Source organism: Oncorhynchus clarkii, chromosome 22, assembly GCF_045791955.1.
Source record: "Oncorhynchus clarkii lewisi isolate Uvic-CL-2024 chromosome 22, UVic_Ocla_1.0, whole genome shotgun sequence".
Taxonomy (NCBI): domain Eukaryota; kingdom Metazoa; phylum Chordata; class Actinopteri; order Salmoniformes; family Salmonidae; genus Oncorhynchus; species Oncorhynchus clarkii.
Window position 1 is genome coordinate 19874072 of NC_092168.1, and position 18806 is coordinate 19892877.

At 43.0% G+C, this 18806-nt stretch overlaps 1 protein-coding gene across 1 annotated transcript; it reads right to left on the reverse strand.

Annotated features, from left to right (window-relative positions):
* Window positions 1–69: 69 nt before the first annotated feature.
* On the reverse strand, window positions 70–18193 carry LOC139380542 (coiled-coil domain containing 80). Its single transcript, XM_071123290.1, has 10 exons — window positions 17917–18193; window positions 16755–17795; window positions 15689–16377; window positions 14972–15307; window positions 14628–14781; window positions 10352–10488; window positions 8460–8611; window positions 7920–8023; window positions 5555–5638; window positions 70–1153 (listed from the first exon to the last, which is right to left on the reverse strand). The coding sequence occupies exons 2-10, from the start codon at window positions 17461–17463 to the stop codon at window positions 834–836; spliced, it is 2685 nt and encodes an 894-aa protein (XP_070979391.1). The 5' UTR covers window positions 17464–17795; window positions 17917–18193; the 3' UTR covers window positions 70–833.
* Window positions 18194–18806: the final 613 nt, after the last annotated feature.

Sequence of the window (18806 nt, forward strand, 5' to 3'; positions counted from 1 at the left end):
TGTGCGTAAAGAACCTCTGACAAGACAATAATACAAATTACTGAGATGTGTATTAACTCCGAGAAACTGTTGATAGTAAACAAAGTTTTATTTGTCATAAAGCACCACAGAGTATAAATAAGAACAATGTGTAGCAACAGGAAACTTTACAAACGAGTTGAAAATTCATCTTAGAAACAGACAGTTATAGCTCTGATTTTGATAGCCTCAAATAAAACCGCCTCAAATAATAAATCCAATAAATACAAAAGTTTTGACTTATCTTTACGCTTGTATCTACAATAAGGTCCAGACTGTGAAAGTGAAAATTAACATTTGGTCAGGAATGGAATTGAAGTAGACTGATGGAAAATGTGAAATGTTGAAAAGTTTTCAATTGTAATTCTTAATACACAAGAACAAGACTGATATAAAGAAAGATTGAGATTGATGACATCGCTATCCAATCCTTTATTTCCTTCTAGTACAAAACCAGGAAGTACAGAGCTAACCCCTTACTCTTTAACCCTGTGCATAAACTTCCTGAAAACACAATCCACTAATAAGGAGGCGAGACAAAGTTTATACCCCTGCCCCTCACACACACACATGCCCAATTTTAATTCAACCCCTTTCCCATAGCCCTAGATACTTACTGCTAACTTGTAGATCTGATTCAAGCAACATGGTGACAATCCCATCTAGACTACCAGAGGGCTTGCTTACACCTATCTGATCCATTCAAATCTACAAAGGGCCATCAAAAAGCATCTATGAGATTAGGCAACATACTCCTTAGTAACCATATCATTGCTGATAGACTATTGACTATTGACACCCTCTCAACGACCCCTTTAGTAACCGTATCCCTGGTGATAAGCGTCCTGGTAACCGTCGTAGCCATTGTGATGGTATCCATAGCCCCCGTACTCGTCTTCGGGGCAGCGCATGCCCAGTGACTGCTGGATGGCCATCTCCTGCCTGCGGAGCTGCATGGAGTCCACCAGGTCGTAGATGTTGGCCATGGACCACATGGGGCTCGGGTACCACGACTTGACGTTGCCATCCTTTCCCACCAGCAGCATGGAGAAGTATTCTGGGCTGATCTGGAAGTAGTTGCGGATGTCTTTGACCAAGGCGGCCGAGAGGCCCTCACGTTCCACCGTGGCGCTGCCTGAAAGGGGGAGAGAGAGATGGAGAGAGTCCGTCAATAGGCTTTGGTGTGTTTGATATCTTTTACTTAAAAGAGGCATTCTCGCTCCATGGCCAAGCTGCCTCTTTAGAGCTAGAAAGGATTAGCTTGTGTTAATACTGCTATGGAAGAATTGAATTTCATATTATCCATTTAATGTGAAAGTGTTTGTGGATTCATTTCGTTGTCTTTTGAAGGTTCCGCTAAATTCAGCGCCTCTGCTCCAGCCCCATCATCTTCCCCTGCAAAACTACCCCTTCACTCAAGGAAAGCATTGACGGGTATTCCGGGTCCGTTTGGCTAAAAGAGACCTTTATTTAGCTCGCAAACAGCTCTTTGTTCAGTAGTGCTTAAAAATACCAAATCCATTATGTAAAGCCTAGAATGTTACCTGCAATTATGTCACACATCATGATATGCAAGTACAATTTTTACCTGACCATTTTATTAGATGACCTGCAAAAAAAAAATATATATATGTTTTGAATGCAGTAAGGAATTACAATCTTCAGAGAATGTTTTTATAACGTATCTGCAGATAATCGTTATCGGGAGCTCAAAACTCAGTAGTAACAGTATGTAAATAAGGGAGCCAATTGAATGGCTCTCACAGATGCGAGTCGGTTCCCGACGTTCACCAAAACGATCAGTTCAAAAAGAGCTGTTTGTTCGCGAACGACCCATCACTAAAGGAAAAGTCCACAAGAAAACTATTTGGCAGGCTAGAGAAATTAAAGGGAGGGTTTACATATCTCCTCCCTAACACTCCGGCCACAGGAGCTGTCTGCGTGCTTGTGCAGCAGTCAGGTGTGTATGGATGGAGGGCCGTGTGTGTGGTGTAGGCAGCAGCATCAGCAAGTTTTTGGGGGTTGGGTCCCCTACCACAGAGGAGACATCAAACAGGTAGCATGGGGAGAATACAGGAGACGCAGCTGGGCGATAGGGACTTGGACTGGGGGAGACAGCAGGAGTTAGGGCTGAGGCTGGCCTACCTGCCTGCTGTGTCAATAAAACAACATCCGAAATTCAACATCGTGGCTGTATGAACTGAAGATTAAACTAAACATAACACATACAGCCCCATTGACCTTCCACTTGTCTTGTTTTGTTTGGTTTAATCTTCATACAGCCATTTCCCGTATGCAGTTTGCTACAGTTGAAGTCGGAAGTTTACATACACTTAGGTTGGAGTCATTCAAACTCATTTTTCAACCACTCCACAAATTTCTTGTTAACAAAATATAGTTTTGGCAAGTCGGTTAGGACATCTACTTTGTGCATGACAAGTCATTTTTCCAATAATTGTTTAAAGACAGATTCTTTCACAACTCACTGTATCACAATTCCAGTGGGTCAGAAGTTTACATACACTAAATTGACTGTGCCTTTAAACAGTTTGGAAAATTCCAGAAAATTATGTCATGGCTTTAGAAGCTTCTTGACATCATTTGAGTCAATTGGAGGTGTACCTGTAGATGTATTTCAAGGCCTACCTTTAAACTCAGTGCCTCTTTGCTTGACATCATGGGAAAATCAAAAGAAATCAGCCAAGACCTCAGAAAAAAATGTGTAGACCTCCACAAGTCTGGTTCATCCTTGGGAGCAATTTCCAAATGCCTGAAGGTACCACATTCTTCTGTACAAACAATAGTACGCAAGTATAAACACCATGGGACCACGCAGCCGTCATACCGCTCAGGAAGGAGACGCGTTCTGTCCCCTAGAGATTAACGTACTTTGGTGCGAAAGGTGCAAAGGACCTTGTGAAGATGCTGGAGGAAACAGGTACAAAAGTATCTACATTGGGGGAAAAAAGTATTTAGTCAGCCACCAATTGTGCAAGTTCTCCCACGTAAAAAGATGAGAGAGGCCTGTAATTTTCATCATAGGTACACTTCAACCATGACAGACAAAATTAGAAAAAAAATCCAGAAAATCACATTGTAGGATTTTTAATGAATTGATTTGCAAATTATGGTGGAAAATAAGTATTTAGTCAATAACAAAAGTTTATCTCAATACTTTGTTATATACCCTTTATTGGTAATGATAGAGGTAAAACGTTTTCTGTAAGTCTTCACAATGTTTTCACACACTGTTGCTGGTATTTTGGCCCATTCCTCCATGCAGATCTCCTCTAGAGCAGTGATCTTTTCGGGCTGTTGCTGGGCAACACGGACTTTCAACTCCCTCCAAAGATTTTCTATGGGGTTGAGATCTGGAGACTGGCTAGGCCACTCCAGGACCTTGAAATGCTTCTTACGAAGCCACTCCTTTATTGCCCGGGCGGTGTGTTTGGGATCATTGTCATGCTGAAAGACCAAGCTATGTTTTATCTTCAATGCCCTTGCTGATGGAAGGACGTTTTCACTCAAAATCTCACGATACATGGCCCCATTCATTCTTTCCTTTACACGGATCAGTCGTCCTGGTCTTTTTGCAGAAAAACAGCCAAAAAAGCATGATGTTTCCACCCCCATGCTTCACAGTAGGTATGGTGTTCTTTGGATGCAACTCAGCATTCTTTGTCCTCCAAACACGACGAGTTGAGTTTTAACCAAAAAGTCATATTTTGGTTTCATCTGACCATATGACATTCTCCCAATCTTCTTCTGGATCATCCAAATGCTCTCTAGCAAACTTCAGACGGGCCTGGACATATACTGGCTTAAGCAGGGGGACACGTCTGGCACTGCAGGATTTGAGTCCCTGGCGGCGTAGTGTGTTACTGATGGTAGGCTTTGTTACTTTGGTCCCAGATCTCTGCAAGTCATTCACTAGGTCCCCCCGTGTGGTTCTGGGATTTTTGCTCACCGTTCTTGTGATCATTTTGATCCCACGGGGTGAGATCTTGCGTGGAGCCCCAGATCGAGGGAGATTATCAGTGGTCTTGTATGTCTTCCATTTCCTAATAATTGCTCCCACAGTTGATTTCTTCAAACCAAGCTGCTTACCTATTGCAGATTCAGTCTTCCCAGCCTGGTGCAGGTCTACAATGTTGTTTCTGGTGTCCTTTGACAGCTCTTTGGTCTTGGCAATAGTGGAGTTTGGAGTGTGACTGTTTGAGGTTGTGGACAGGTGTCTTTTATACTGATAACAAGTTCAAACAGGTGCCATTAATACAGGTAACGAGTGGAGGACAGAGGAGCCTCTTAAAGAAGAAGTTACAGGTCTGTGAGAGCCAGAAATCTTGCTTGTTTGTAGGTGACCAAATACTTATTTTCCACCATAATTTGCAAATAAATTCATTAAAAATCCTACAATGTGATTTTCTGGATTTTTTCTCCTCATTTTGTCTGTCATAGTTGTACCTATGATGAAAATTACAGGCCTCTCTCATCTTTTTAAGTGGGAGAACTTGCACAATTGGTGGCTGACTAAATACTTTTTTGCCCCACTGTATATCCACAGTAAAACAAGTCCTAAATCGACATAACCTGAAAGGCCGCTCAGCAAGGAAGAATCCACTGCTCCAAAACTGCCGTAAAAAAGCCAGACTACGGTTTGCAACTGCACATGGGGACAAATATAGTACTTTTTGGAGAAATGTCCTCTGGTCTGATGAAACAAAAATAGAACTGTTTGGCCATAATGACCATCGTTATGTTTGGAGGAAATAGGGGGAGGCTTGCAAGCCGAAGTACATCATCCCAACCGTGAAGCACGCGGGTGGCAGCATCATTTGTGGGGGTGCTTTGCTGCAGGAGGGACTGGTGCACTTCACAAAATAGATGGCATCATGAGGCAGGAAAATTATGTGGATATATTGAAGCAACATCTCAAGACATCAGTCAGGAAATTAAAGCTTGGTTGGAAATGGGTCTTCCAAATGGACAATGACCCCAAGCATACTTCCGAAGTTGTGGCAAAATGGCTTAAGGATAACAAAGTCAAGGTATTGGAGTGGCCATCACAAAGCCCTGACCTTAATCCTATAGAAAATTGAAAAAGCGTGTGCAAGCAAGGAGGCCTACAAACCTGACTCAGTTACACCAGCTCTGTCAGGAGGAATCGGCCAAAATTCACCCAACTTATTGTGGGAAGCTTGTGGAAGGCTACCTAAAACGTTTGACCCAAGTTAAACAATTTAAAGGCAAAGGCAATGCTACCAAATACTAATTGCGTGTATGTAAACTTCTGACCCACTGGGAATGTGATGAAAGAAATAAAAGCTGAAATAAATCATTCTCTCTACTATTATTCTGACATTTCACATTCTTAAAATAAAGTGGTGACCCTAACTGACCTAAGACAGGAAATTGTTACTGGGATTAAATGTCAGGAATTGTGAAAAACTGAGTTTAAATGTATTTGGCTAAGGTGTATGTAAACTTCCGACTTCAACTGTACATATAGGTGGTGTGGAGACAACAGGGTTCTTACCGTTGATTGGATAGAGCTCTAGGACTCCTCCCTGGTCCACTGCCTCCATGCCAACCAGCTTCAGGATGGAGATGTGTCTCAGGCCTGGGTCACCATGGAAACCACCACCACATAGATGAACAAACAGCAGAGAGGACATAATAGCGCATTAGAACAACAAAATACTATTTGCATTGCCCACCCCCTCTTTTTCGCCTCTGCTACTCTCAGTTATTATCTATGCATAGTCACTTGAATAACTCTACCTACATGTACATATTACCTCAATTACCTCGACTAACCGGTGCCCCCTCACAATGACTCTGTACCGTTACCCCCTGTATATAGTCTCGTCATTGCTATTTTACTGTTGCTCTTTAATTACTTGTTCCTTTAAAAAAAAAATCTTATTCGTATTTTTTAAACTGCATTGTTGGTTAGGGGCTTGTAAGTAAGCATTTTACTTTAAGGTCTACTACACCTGTTGTATTCGGCACATGTGCCTAGTACAATTTGATTTGATTAGTTTAGAAAAATGTATGTTATTTATCTTTGTGCAGTCTAAGATTAATCAACCAATCAATATACATGCAAAAACACAGATATTGAAATAAACAATTCTGAAAATCAACCTGCAATAGAGCATGCTGGGAAATATGATAATGGTGTGCATGGTTTTGAGTGTTTCACTCTACACAGAGTATTGACACACTCACAATCAACTCTGGTTATTAACACCAATACTGAAGTTCTCGTGCACCACTGATTGTTCGTTTTTTTTAATCGCTTTGGTGCTATTTTCATGTGGTGATTTTTCAAAACTCTTAGTACAAAACTCCAAACTGGTAACACAGCCAGTCTTACATTCAAAACCTTTCATTGTGCTTAGAAGGCATGTTTCACCACACACCGAAAATATAATGAGTACATTGGTTGAATCACCAAAACACAACATAATGACATCTTCTCAATGTAGTTATTTGACCAACCAGTTAACCCAGTAGCAACACATTTAAGACCCATGTTTCAAAATGTCCCTTTGAATGTAGTATGCTAAAGAACATTAAATTACATTACATTACACTGTTTTCACATTAGGCAATACACTTGCACTACCCATAATATTTGACTCAACATCAAATGTCCATAATTTCCATCTTATGTGTGATGAAAGGTGTGATCATTGAATACATCTTTCAAAATGTAATCAAATGAAAGAAACAATGTTTAGCAAGTATTAGTTTAAATCAAGCCTGTCTTGAACATTTGGCCATAGGTTGTTATTGAAATCCCAGTAAATATCATTGTTGGTTAAGGGCTTGTAAGTAAGCCCTTACAGACCCTTATAAGAATTTCACGGTAAGGTCTACACTTGTTGTATTCGGCGCATGTGACAAATAAAGTTAGATTTGATTTGTTCATGCATCCCGGAAAAACGTTTTTGCATGGTCATTCCTAGCCTGACATACAGTACCAGTCAAAAGTTTGGACACACTGTTACGCCCGCGTGGTAAGCGTTCATCTTTCTTTATTTTGATGAACACCAAAAAAAAAAATAGATATACAAACGTAAAGTTCTGCAGGCTATACAGCAACTAACAAAATCATCATCCCACAACTGAAGGTGGGAAAAAGGACTGCCTAAGTATGATCCCCAATCAGAGACAACGATAAACAGCTGCCTCTGATTGGGAACCATACTAGGCCAACAAAGAAATAGAAACATAGATTTGCCCACCCAAGTCACACCCTGACCTATCCAAATAGAGAATAAAAAAGGCTGTCTAAGGTCAGGGCGTGACACACACCTACTCATTCAAGGGTTTTTCTTTATTTTTAATATTTTCTACATTGTAGAATAATAGTGAAGACATCAAAACTATGAAATAACACATAACCACCCCCCCCCCCCCACCTAAAATCCGTATGGCCTTTCTCTTGCTCTTTTTGTTACTATTATCTTTTACCAGATCTAATGTGTTATATTCTCCCTCATCAATTGTGTGGGTGCGTGTCTCTGTCCCTGAATGCGTATGCACATGTCTGCGAGAAACAATTATAATGGTCCTCCTCAATCTCAGTGACTGCCAACACTTTTATTATGACTACTAAAGTATATGTGTTTACCTATCAATCTAAAATGAAACAAATGGATAGAGAGCCTAATGTTCTTCTGTATGAGATCGGGACTGAGTGGAGGCTGTTGTAAATCTAATATGATTTACACAAACGTTGAACCACAGGGAGCACTGTGTGTGTGTGTGTGTGTGTGTGTGTGTGTGTGTGTGTAACAACCCCTAGGCACTAGACTAGTCACTTCCTGTAGATGGGATAAATATTGTTTAAGGAATATGATAATAACTCAACAATTCCTTCTTATACTCACCCAGGTTGCAGGCTTGGCTGGTCAGTGCATAGAGTTGCTGCTGATAGGCCCATTCCTCATCGTTGGGGGCGGAGATTACAAACAGGCGACGCCTCCAACGGAACCTGAGAACCCAAAGACGGAACTAGGATGAAAGATGTAGGAAGATTATACAGTCATGTCATCAACCAAGTCACTTTCTGTCCAAACTCCAGACCCTTTGGCTCACTGTCATCAGACTGGAATTTAGTCTCTATTGCAACAAACCACAGTCAATAGTCAATCAATCCAAGACAATGTGTTAACATAGAGTACTAGAAGTACAGGCTCGCGCATGCTGTCCACCATCAGAGCCAAGTTTAGCTCATAAAGAACTGTTGAATTTGTGGTGCAGGTGATTTAGTGTGAATATTCATGTCGACTACAAATTCTGACCACAGCCTCCTCAACAAGACCCCTGCCTGGCTTGAGACAATGTTCTCACTGGCTATGAGCTAATGACTGTTTAAAATTCCAGACGCTGCCACAGCCATCAGCAAGAGTAACGTGCACACACACTACCTGGAGAGGAAGTTCTCCAGTGATCTGGGTTTGTCCTCCTTCTTGCAGACAACTCCGTCTCTCTTCTGCTGTTCCATCTCTCTGATGCGAGAGGAGAAGGTGTCGATGTAATCAAACACAGCCTTCATGGCGATCGGGACCTCGTAGGATTGCTGTTAGAGGGACAAACACACATCATCAAAAAAAAAAGTGTTGTGAGTGTTATATCGGATTCTAGTGGGGTTAACACCAGTGGGATTGAAATCGACACCGCCTGCAGTGAATAAATGGGATTGAAATTGACACCACCTGTGGTTAATAAATGAAGTGTTAACCAGTGTTGTCACTCGACTGTTGAGTTCATTTCCGTTAATTCTCTCAGAGTGAAAGAGACATGGGACATTATATCTCCCAGCATGCTTTGTTGCAGGTTGCTTTTTAGAATAGTTTTAATGTCTATGTTTCTGCATGCACAATGATTGATTCATTGATCTTATACTACACAAAGATAAATAACATAAATGTTTCTAAGCAAATCCAATCTGTAAGTGGTTGGATTTATTTAACCCGTTATTGAGATGGTTTAGGTAGTCTCATTGATCAACCTTTCCTACCATGGCAGTAATTTTAACTGCTGGTTGCGGGGGATTAAAAGTTCAAATTCTTCAATAGTCTATGGCTGGATTTGAATAGGAATTATGTAACACTTTGGAAGCCAGCATAATATGACTTGTTGATATGGCCAGCAAAGCAGGAGTTTCAGACAACTGTGTTAGGGTGAAACTTGAATGTTGAAGTATGGTATAGTCAAAAAAGTAATTTATTGTGATAAATAATTACATTTTGATGATAAAATATACATTTAGGCACTCACTGAAAGCCATCGAATGCAACAATCATGTCTCTGTCACTAGCAAACACATTCATGGGTGGTACAGGTACCTCTAAAATGAACTTGAGTGGCACCCTTGAAAATAAATATGCAAATAAGGCTTTACACCCTACAGTGTTAAAAGAACAACAACAAATTGTTACGGTAACACCACAGGTGTTAATGCCCTAACACTGAGGAAGTGTAACAGCATCTGCCCTAATAAAGTGTTCAATTAAGTCCAAATTTGCAACACCCATGGTGTTAGGGACCCAACACTCTTGGGGTGTTAGTTCATCAACACTTCGAAAAGTGTTAGTCATATACACACTAAGAAAGTGTTGCATTTAACACTGTGGGCTTTAAAATTCTGATCTCGAATTTGCTCAGTTCAGAATGTGATATTCCCCAATGTAGCATTACACACTCACAGAAGCACAGGCACACAAACTTTCTAATGGATCAGGTGAGGGTCTGCTGCCATGGATACAGTCTCCCTCATTGTTTTTCTCATTCCCTGTCACTCCTCTCTCTCTCTCTCTCTCTCTCCCTCCCTCCCTCCATGTGCCCTGTAATGTTAATAGAATTTCCTGTCTGTACTGACAGCATTAGAGGGTTGCTTGCACACTGGCGTCTTTGTTTAATCCGTCTGAAAACAGCCTGGTGGTTTACACACACACACACACACACACACACACACACACACACACACACACACACACACACAAACACACACAAACACAGCTGTTGGGAGAACGTCATGATGTGTGAATTAAACCAGTGTTTAATCACGGCAGGATGTTTACAGTATGGCGAAGGCAGGTCAGGCAACATGAGTCTATGTCTAATTGGCCAAACAGAGAGGTTAGGTGTTTGTGCTCCATTTAGCTCACTTGGCAAAATGGTTGGGTTGAGTTGTAGACTTTAGTTCTAAACGGAATGGTCCAAAAAGTGCGGACTCCGACAATCCGGTGTGCCAGATTGCAAAATAATGCACGCCTAGTAAGACAGAGAAAAAAAGAGAGAGAGAGACAAAACCCACCTTGGCTCTCATGTCAGTGTCAGTGAGAACCATGTAGAAGTCGTTAAATGTCATATAAAACTCCTTCCTGAGCTCTGTGATCAGATCCTGGTTCACAAGGTCCTCCTGACGAAGACCCGTCATAGGCTTGTCGTTCTCTGGGAGGGGAAGAGAAAGAGAAGGGAAAGAAGAGAGCGAGAGAAAATTGAGAAACAGACAACCAATTAAAATGTTGTTTAGTACAATTTAACAGACTCCTGTCCAGAGCAACTTACAATAATGAGTGCATTTTCAGATAAGGAAGCTAAAACAACTGCATAGTACAACCAGAGTCATGGGGAAACAGGGATTGGACATCCCACTTCCTACCAGAGACTGAATGGGTTGACACATGACTGACGACCAGAAGGCGTGTTTCCCTCATAATATTTAGGAGAGGTGTAGTCGTGGCCTTATTAGTTGTTATTGGTTACACCTATCCCTGTCTCTTCAGTTCTGCAAACATAGAGGTAGGGTAAGGAGGGGACTACTGGGGGAATCGACGGTTGATTTTGGGCGAGCGTCTGTTTGAGGTAAAATAGATCTACCACCCAAAAGGAGGGCAATGGTGTGTTTACTCTAGGCTTACTGCTTCCTCTGAGGACACACACACACACACACACACACACACACACACACACACACACGAGTGCGCACGCATGCACACACACACACACTGAGGCCATCTCTATTACCAAACATTGGCAATAATCTGTATCAAACAGAGTGAGAGGGAGATGGCTGAGGAGGAAGAAGCCAATCTAGATCGTTTGTCTTATTTTTATTTCCTTTAACTCTTTGGAATGTCTCACTCCCTTTCAACATGGATATTCCTTAAAAAAAAAAAAACATTCAACCATAATTTTCTCCTGATTCCCGAATGCTTGTTGAGGCAGACCGGATTGCATCTCAGACTGCATTCCAGATCTCGCTCTGTTTTCCTTTGTTTTGATTGGAATCCCACCCCAAAGACCACAGCTGTCTTCAACATGAGGGTAATGACAGAGGCCATTTGTTGACTTATTGTACGTTTTGACTGGAAACCCATCAGTCTCCACAACAAGGATTTTTTTATAAAACCCAATGTTTCCTGATGTGATTGAGAGGATAAGGACTCCACATGTCTGCTTTGTACTATAAAGAGAACTGGTCACCTTTTGAAAGCATACAGCAATATACATGAAGATGCTTTCAATCCACAACCATCCTCCTTTCTACAGAAAACAAATGCCGTCTTCCTACGGATTACATATACAGTATCTGTAGCACCATGGTTTCTAAGGCAAAGCGGTGATCCATCTATCTATCCTGAACAGGAATATACTCAGGCAGGAAGTTGGCTTGATCACATGGCTTAGAGGAGCTAACACACTAGCACATTTGGTACCTTGGAAGTTGTGGGAACGTATGTTTTTGGTTTTCCATTGGTACTGAGAATGAAGCCATAAGTTTCCTGACTTTTTAGGATGCAAGGAGGTTCTGAGAACGTTTCACTATGGTTCCCTGAAAGTTTTCTTGAGAAGTTTTCTTAACATTCTGATGACGAAAATGATTAGTTATTTGAAGGTAATTAAATAACGTTCTGAGAACATGTTTCCATAAGACTTTTAATAACACTGCTAGCTTAATTTGTGTTAACTGTTCTGAACTCCAAGCACAGCTAGGACACATGGACATTCATTAACTTAGGCATTAATCATGCATACCCATTTATTTTCTATTGTATCAAAGCCTCAGTGAGATACAAACCTACAATCGTCTGTTCTCTATTCATGGAAATAGTCCACTGCGCCACCAGGATGGAGCTAGCATGCCATGTTTCTTTTAACTGATACAAAGCTGTTCATTTTTGTCTATTCAAACGGAAACAATTTCAAAGGAAACAAGCACTCACACATTAAGATCAGGTGTGGCCAATAAGTGGGCGCGGCAAACACACCTGGAAACAAGATACACCGAGGATAGAGAGAGTTTTGTTGACACTTAGAGCGGAATTTACAGGTATATGTTTTTAAATAACATTCTTAGAATGTTCTTTGAAAGTTACTAATGTTTTTTATGGAAAGTTTTCTTTAAATAGAACCACGAGGAAACCTGCAGAAAAAGTTATGCTGAAGTACTGAAATTCACACAGAAGCACGTTGTTTCTTAACGTTCTTTAAACAATTTGAGAACATTCATTTAAATAGAACTATGAGGAAACCTTATGCTGAAGTACTGAAATTCCCACCTAAGATACATGGTTCTCAGAACGTTATGTGCAATCTGGGTATCCTGCACCATTCCCAGAACATTGTGCGAAGGTTGTATGCAAAATAACTATCGGATAACCCATAACCCCACTCCAAGAAACAAATGGTTCTTGAACATTATGTGCTAGCTGGGACTGTAGCTACCGCTTACACAGCCCACAGCCCTTAATCACAGCACCCTGTACGTACACACACACACACACACACACACACACACACACACACACACACACACACACACACACACACACACACACACACACACACACACACACACACACACAAATGTCTGCATTACACTCAAAGGTATTACATTACAGGTCTGCATTACACTCAAACTCATCCAACACAGGGAACCTTTTTCCAGCATACAGCTGTGAAAGGACCATTTACACACGGACACACACACACCCGCACGAACACACACACACCCGCACGAACACACATTAACCCTTGGAGCGATGCTCGGAACATAAGACTAACCACTGTCCGGTTCATAACATGGGTGTGTGTGACATCACCTCAAATCACTTTCTGGCATTCCGTCTGTGGAACATGTCGTTGTGTAGAATCAGAGAGAATAATAAAGTTTTATACAGTAGGGCTGTGTCCTGACATTAACACATCCTAACTATAGGCTGGAGGCACAATTCAAATCTCCATAAAACTACAAATATTGTCGCTTGCCAAGCCCAATTTACAACGCAAATCTCATAAGACGCATTTGTAATCTTGAGCCATCTGAATAAGTAGCTTTGAAGAAAGTCAACAAAAGGGAGACTAATTCATCTTGAAGATAAGCCATGTAAGCTAACCCAAGACACATGAGTGTGTGTGTGTGTGTGTGTGTGTGTGTGTGTGTGTGTGTGTGTGTGTGTGTGTGTGTGTGTGTGTGTGTGTGTGTGTGTGTGTGTGTGTGTGTGAGAGAGAGGTGACCTAACTCTCTAGCTTACACATTAGCTGCAGAGGAAGCAGACTTCCCCCTTTTCACCAATGATAAACTAGGAAGGTATTCAGCCGGGATCGCCCCACACCACACATACACACTGGCGGACTTACCATTAGGCAGAAGAGGCAATTGCCTCAGGTCTCACATTATCAAGGGGCCTCATGACCTGGGCATAAAAAATAAAAATAAATATATATATACAAATATTACAATAGTTTCTCTGCTTGAGGCCCCCCTCATGCTCCGCTCGAGGCATAATACATAAATAATAATAAAATTCCCCTTCAAAAGCTGTCTGTTTAAGCTAGAGATATGCATGGGCTGGATCTTAATCCACTGCAAACGCCGATGTCTGACTTCCGCATCGGTGATGGAAGGTGGCAAAGCTACAGAGGTGTTTCTCTGTAGCTTTTTCTCATGAAAACGGCTGTAGTGATCGAACGGTTTAGCCAATAAATGATTATGCCCCCTCTATGGAAAGGTGAGACTCTCACAAACACAAAGCCCCCCCCCCCCCCCCCAGTGAAAGCCTTTGTGCACCATTAACTTTCATGTCTGGGACTCAGGAGGCTTTTTCATTGCGTCTCACCAAAATGTCATTGCAATGGCAGTGTCATCCTGTTCACAGTGTTATTGTTCGAGCCTCTCTTATTGTTTGCTGCAGACTCACTCCAGACACCTGCTAGCCTTCTGTTCTATCAGAGGAGTTTAGGATAGCAGGGGTAAAATCAGGACAGGGCAGTAACAGCAATACAGGACACCTACTGTAACTTAAGGGCTCAATTCAATCCGTATCGCCGAAGTTCAGCGCTATAGCGCGTTTGAAATCTAAAGGCAATGTTCCCACGTCCGCGGAGACTGCATTTACTTAGTGGGCTGAATCAGAAATGACCTTTCAATTTCAAGTGTACTATAGCTGATGCGGACTGTTCTGTCCTGTACAGGCTACGTGTCGTAACAATAAAAAACATTACATTTATATAGAGTTTTCAAGGACCCAAAGTCACTTAAACTTTTCCTTTCCTGCAATAGTGTGTTAGTAGAGATGTGTACATACCCAGCTGGTAGTGATCTATCTTCATTGTAGAGTTGACAGAGCCAAAGATGGTGATGATGGAGACTTTCCTGATGGCCATCTCACACACCGTCTCCAGGTACTCATCCCTCTGTTGCACATACATCGTGCTCTCCTCACTGGGGGCTGTTATGATCTGGAGACACACACACAGAAAGAGACTGGGTTAGACTGTGTTACACACACTCACACACACACTGCTGTGGCGATTGTGTTTATAATAGACAGCGGGGGAGGGAGAGGATGGGGGACTGATTTTACTACCCTGCCCTCGGCAACACTCCGGTGATAAGAATCTAGACAGGCTGCAAAACACTGGTTCTTACCACAAGTCGTCTCCTGTTCTCAAAGTAGTCCAGGAAGGATGCCAGGGAACCTTTAGGAGGCGGAGCCTTCTTGGTGGGTTTGTGGTACGCCTCTTTCTCGTGATTCTTCAACGCCTTCTTTCCGTTCTTCTTCCCCACCTTCGCTCCTCTCCTCTCTGCCTTGTCCCTCTTGGTGACCTTTTCTGGTTTGCTGTTCTTTTTCTTCTTCTTCTCAGTATTGTCGTGTTTTCCCTTGCCCCTCTTGGTTGGGCTGACCTCTGTGTTGACCTCTGTCTCTGGGTTGCTGGAGGTGGGCTGGCTTGATTCATAATTCTCCTCATACTCATTATTCAACACCTGGAGAGGAGAGAGGAGAAGAGGAGAGGAGGGAAGAGAAAAGGAGAGGATAGGAGAGAAGAGGACTTTATTGATCTCCAAAATCAAGCCTGGTGCAACAAAAGCAACAGAGAACAACATACAGCAACATTCTGTCTCAACATCAATGTAATAAGTGAAATGTAATAAGTCAACTTTTTGGGGGAGGCAGGGTAGCCTAGTGGTTAGAGCGTTGGCCTAGTAACCAAAAGGTTGCAAGTTCGAATCCCCAAGCTGACAAATCTGTCGTTCTACCCCTGAACAGGCAGTTAACCCACTGTTCATAAGCCATCATTGAAAATAATAATTTGTTCTTAACTGACTTGCCTAGTTAAATAAAGGTAAAATAAAAAAACTGCATACCTTCCCATGCTTCCTTTTGGTGGGTATCACTCCGGCCGGCTTACGGCTGTTGTGGTTCTTCCCCTCCTTGTCTGTTCGGTTGTCCCCAGACGTGGTGGTCTTGGGTGAGTACCTCGCCCTGTCTCTCCCCTTGTCTCTGCGGTTATAGGGCTCAGGCGTGGTCCTAGGGGCAGGCAGCCAATGAGGGGTGGTTTGGGCTTTTGTGGGTCTCTGGGTTCTGGTGGTAGTGGTGGTGGTCTGTCGTGTGGTCACAGGACGTTTAGTTGTGGTTGTTGTGGGCTTTGGTGTGGTTGTTGCTTTCGTTGTTGTCATGGTGGCTTTTGTCGTGGTCGTCGTGGGTCTTGTTGTTATCGAAGTTGTCATTGGCCTCGTTGTCGTTGACCTCGTGGCAATGGTGGTGGTTGTTGTGGGTCTCCTCATTGGCTTCCTCGCAGGCGGCTTCCTCTCTGGGGTCGGGTCTACCTGTCCACCTGTTTCAACTTCCATCCCTGAGTCTCCACCCCTCCCACCCACTTGGCCCTCTACTCCCGCCCCTTTACACTTCTGGACGAATCCCTTCTGTCGGATCTTCTCCAGCTTCCTCATTGGTGCCTGGTCGATGACCTCGTACATGGCCTCCAGCCTGACTGGATAGGGGTACCTCTCCTCCACTTGCAGTGTTTTCCTCAGGAGCACCATACCGAACTTACCTGGACAGGACAGGGTGACAGGTTTAATTTACTGAGTAAAGTAGACTAGCTAATATGGCTTTGGCCACAAGCAACATGCCGAAACGAGAAAAACTCACCAAGCACGCTGTAAGCATCCCAAACTTACCTGTAAAGACTCAGATTTATGTTATTGCCCTCACAAATTCATTTTCACTGCTTGTCAGCATAAAAAATGCAGTAAACATACAAATAGCCAACATCACACCAAGTACCCCCATAACCCCCACTCCTAACACCAAGCAGGTGTTGACAGATCTGAATGGCAGGTTCAATCTAGCCCCCCACAGAGATTCTCTCAGATCTGATAACACTGAAGGTGTAGGGCTAGGGGATGTTTCCAGGTGGGCCAAGCCTACCTTTCTCCAGTTTGAGGAAGGTCATGAGGCGGGGGATAAGCACTTTGTCCAAAGGTTCCTCCATCACCTTCCCCTCGCTGGTGATCCGCCTCACCTTCCCACCCATCTCCCCCTCCTGGTGGAATATCACGATCTGCTGCACGTGCCTCTCTGCCAGCTCGCAGTACACGTCTGGCTTCAGCAGTGTCATCATCAGCCGGTAGTAACCATCTGAGTCATGTGGAGCAGAAATCACCAGGACTCGGTTTTTCCCTGCAAAGCTTGCCAGGAGGTTAGGCGAGCCTGAGCTGCTTGGCATTCGAGTCTGTCTGGCCCTCGCCCCGGGAGTGCCTTCATCCTGAAGCATGCCAGACTGGAGGGGAGCCATCTTCCCAGCTACCCTCCTCCCTGCTGCCCTTGCCAGCGCTCCACCTCTCCTGCCCTGTCCAGACCCAGTCCTGGGCTGAAGAACAGAGACCTGGTCCGCCTGCATGTCCTCGTCGAGCCTGGCGCTGATCCCGGAGGGCACCGAGGGGGAGCCGGGTCCTGGGCGGGTTCCTCCCACGCCGACAGTGCGCTCTCTGCCGGCTGCGCCGAGCTGCAGACGCCCGGTATTGAGTTTGGTGCGTTGGCGCAAAGGAAACCGTCTGAGGTGGGCCTGTTTGTCGGCGTGTCCTGCCCACGCTAGCAGACACAGCAGGGACAGACCCAGGACAAACTCTCCCCGCATTATTGTAAACTGTTAGTTACAATAAACAACAAGAAAGAGAGAAGAATATCCAATAGTGGACATGGGACCTGTGTGCGTCTTTAGAGCATTTATGTTCAATAAATAAGAAGTCCAGCGCAGTAAAAAAAAACAGAGTGCAAGAGAGAGGCCAACACTTTATTATTGTGTTTTAAAGCATGCCTTTACTTTTTGCAGTGGAACACCAGCCAAACCCCACTTCACCAGCCTGCGATCAACCTGAGAGAAGCGTGAAAACGCAGACAGGAAAACTCACCAGAGAGGTTGGTTCTAAAATATCCAAACCAGGCACCAATTGACGGAGTCAGCAATTCCTGAAAAACATTCGGGGTATTTAGAAACCGTTAATCCAAACTTCCAATTTCAGTTCTCAAAATAACCACACAAATTAGGAAAATACGCAGACTTTGCCAATTCTGGAAAAAAATGTCATACCATTTATAAACTCCGAGTGTACGCGACATTTTAACATCCACAAGTAAACAGATATACAGCACGGTCTCGAAAACAAATCCGTGTTATTTTATTCTCGGACCTGACCATTATTTAAAAATATAGTTTTTCCCAACTATCAAAGTAATCCAACTTAAAAGCAGGGCGTTTTACGCATAGCAAACCTAGTCCGATTTCAAGAGGAAAACCTGCACAGAGTGGCTCTTCTGTATGGGTAATGCGTCTCCCTCTTCTTTCTCCCGAATCCCCAACTTAAACTACAGAAGCTAGTAATGTCGACACCTTTAAGCCTGCCCTGCCTCAGACTCTCCTCGCTGGCGCAGTGGCGCTATACCAGCCTGGTCTCATAGACTAGACGTAACATAGTAAATGTAAATCTAGGAGACAAACATTTGTGTAACATCAAGACAAATCAAATCAAATTGTATTAGTCACATGCGCCAGATACAACAGTTGTAGATCTTACAGTGAAATGCTTACTTATGAGCCCATAACCAACAATGCAGTAAAAAAAAAAACAAGAAAAGAATAAGAGATGAAAGTAACAAGTAAAAAAGTAAGAAAGTAAAATAACAATATGGAGACTATATACAGGGGGGTACTGATACAGAGTCAATGTGCGGGGGCACTGCTTAGTTGAGGTAGTATGTACATGTATATAGAGTTATTAAAGTGACTATGCATAGATGACAACAGAGAGTAGCAGTGGTGTAAAGAGGGGGAGGGGGGGTAATGCAAATTGTCTGGGTAGCCATTTGACTAAATGTTCAGGAGTCTTATGGCTTGGGGGTTGGAGCTGTTTAGAATGTTTATAGGTGTATGTAGCCAAAATGTATCTATGATCGTACGCTATCCATTTATGTTTTTTGTAT

Excerpts from the sequence above, each read along its gene's own strand:
- LOC139380542 (XM_071123290.1), bottom strand. The coding sequence starts at position 17,463 with ATGCGGGGAGAGTTTGTCCTGGGTCTGTCCCTGCTGTGTCTGCTAGCG. Across the intron at positions 15,308-15,688 it reads CCAAAAGGAAGCATGGGAAG|GTGTTGAATAATGAGTATGA; the intron begins GTATGCAGTTTT and ends TCTCCTCTCCAG. Across the intron at positions 8,024-8,459 it reads CTGGAGAACTTCCTCTCCAG|GTTCCGTTGGAGGCGTCGCC; the intron begins GTAGTGTGTGTG and ends TTGGGTTCTCAG.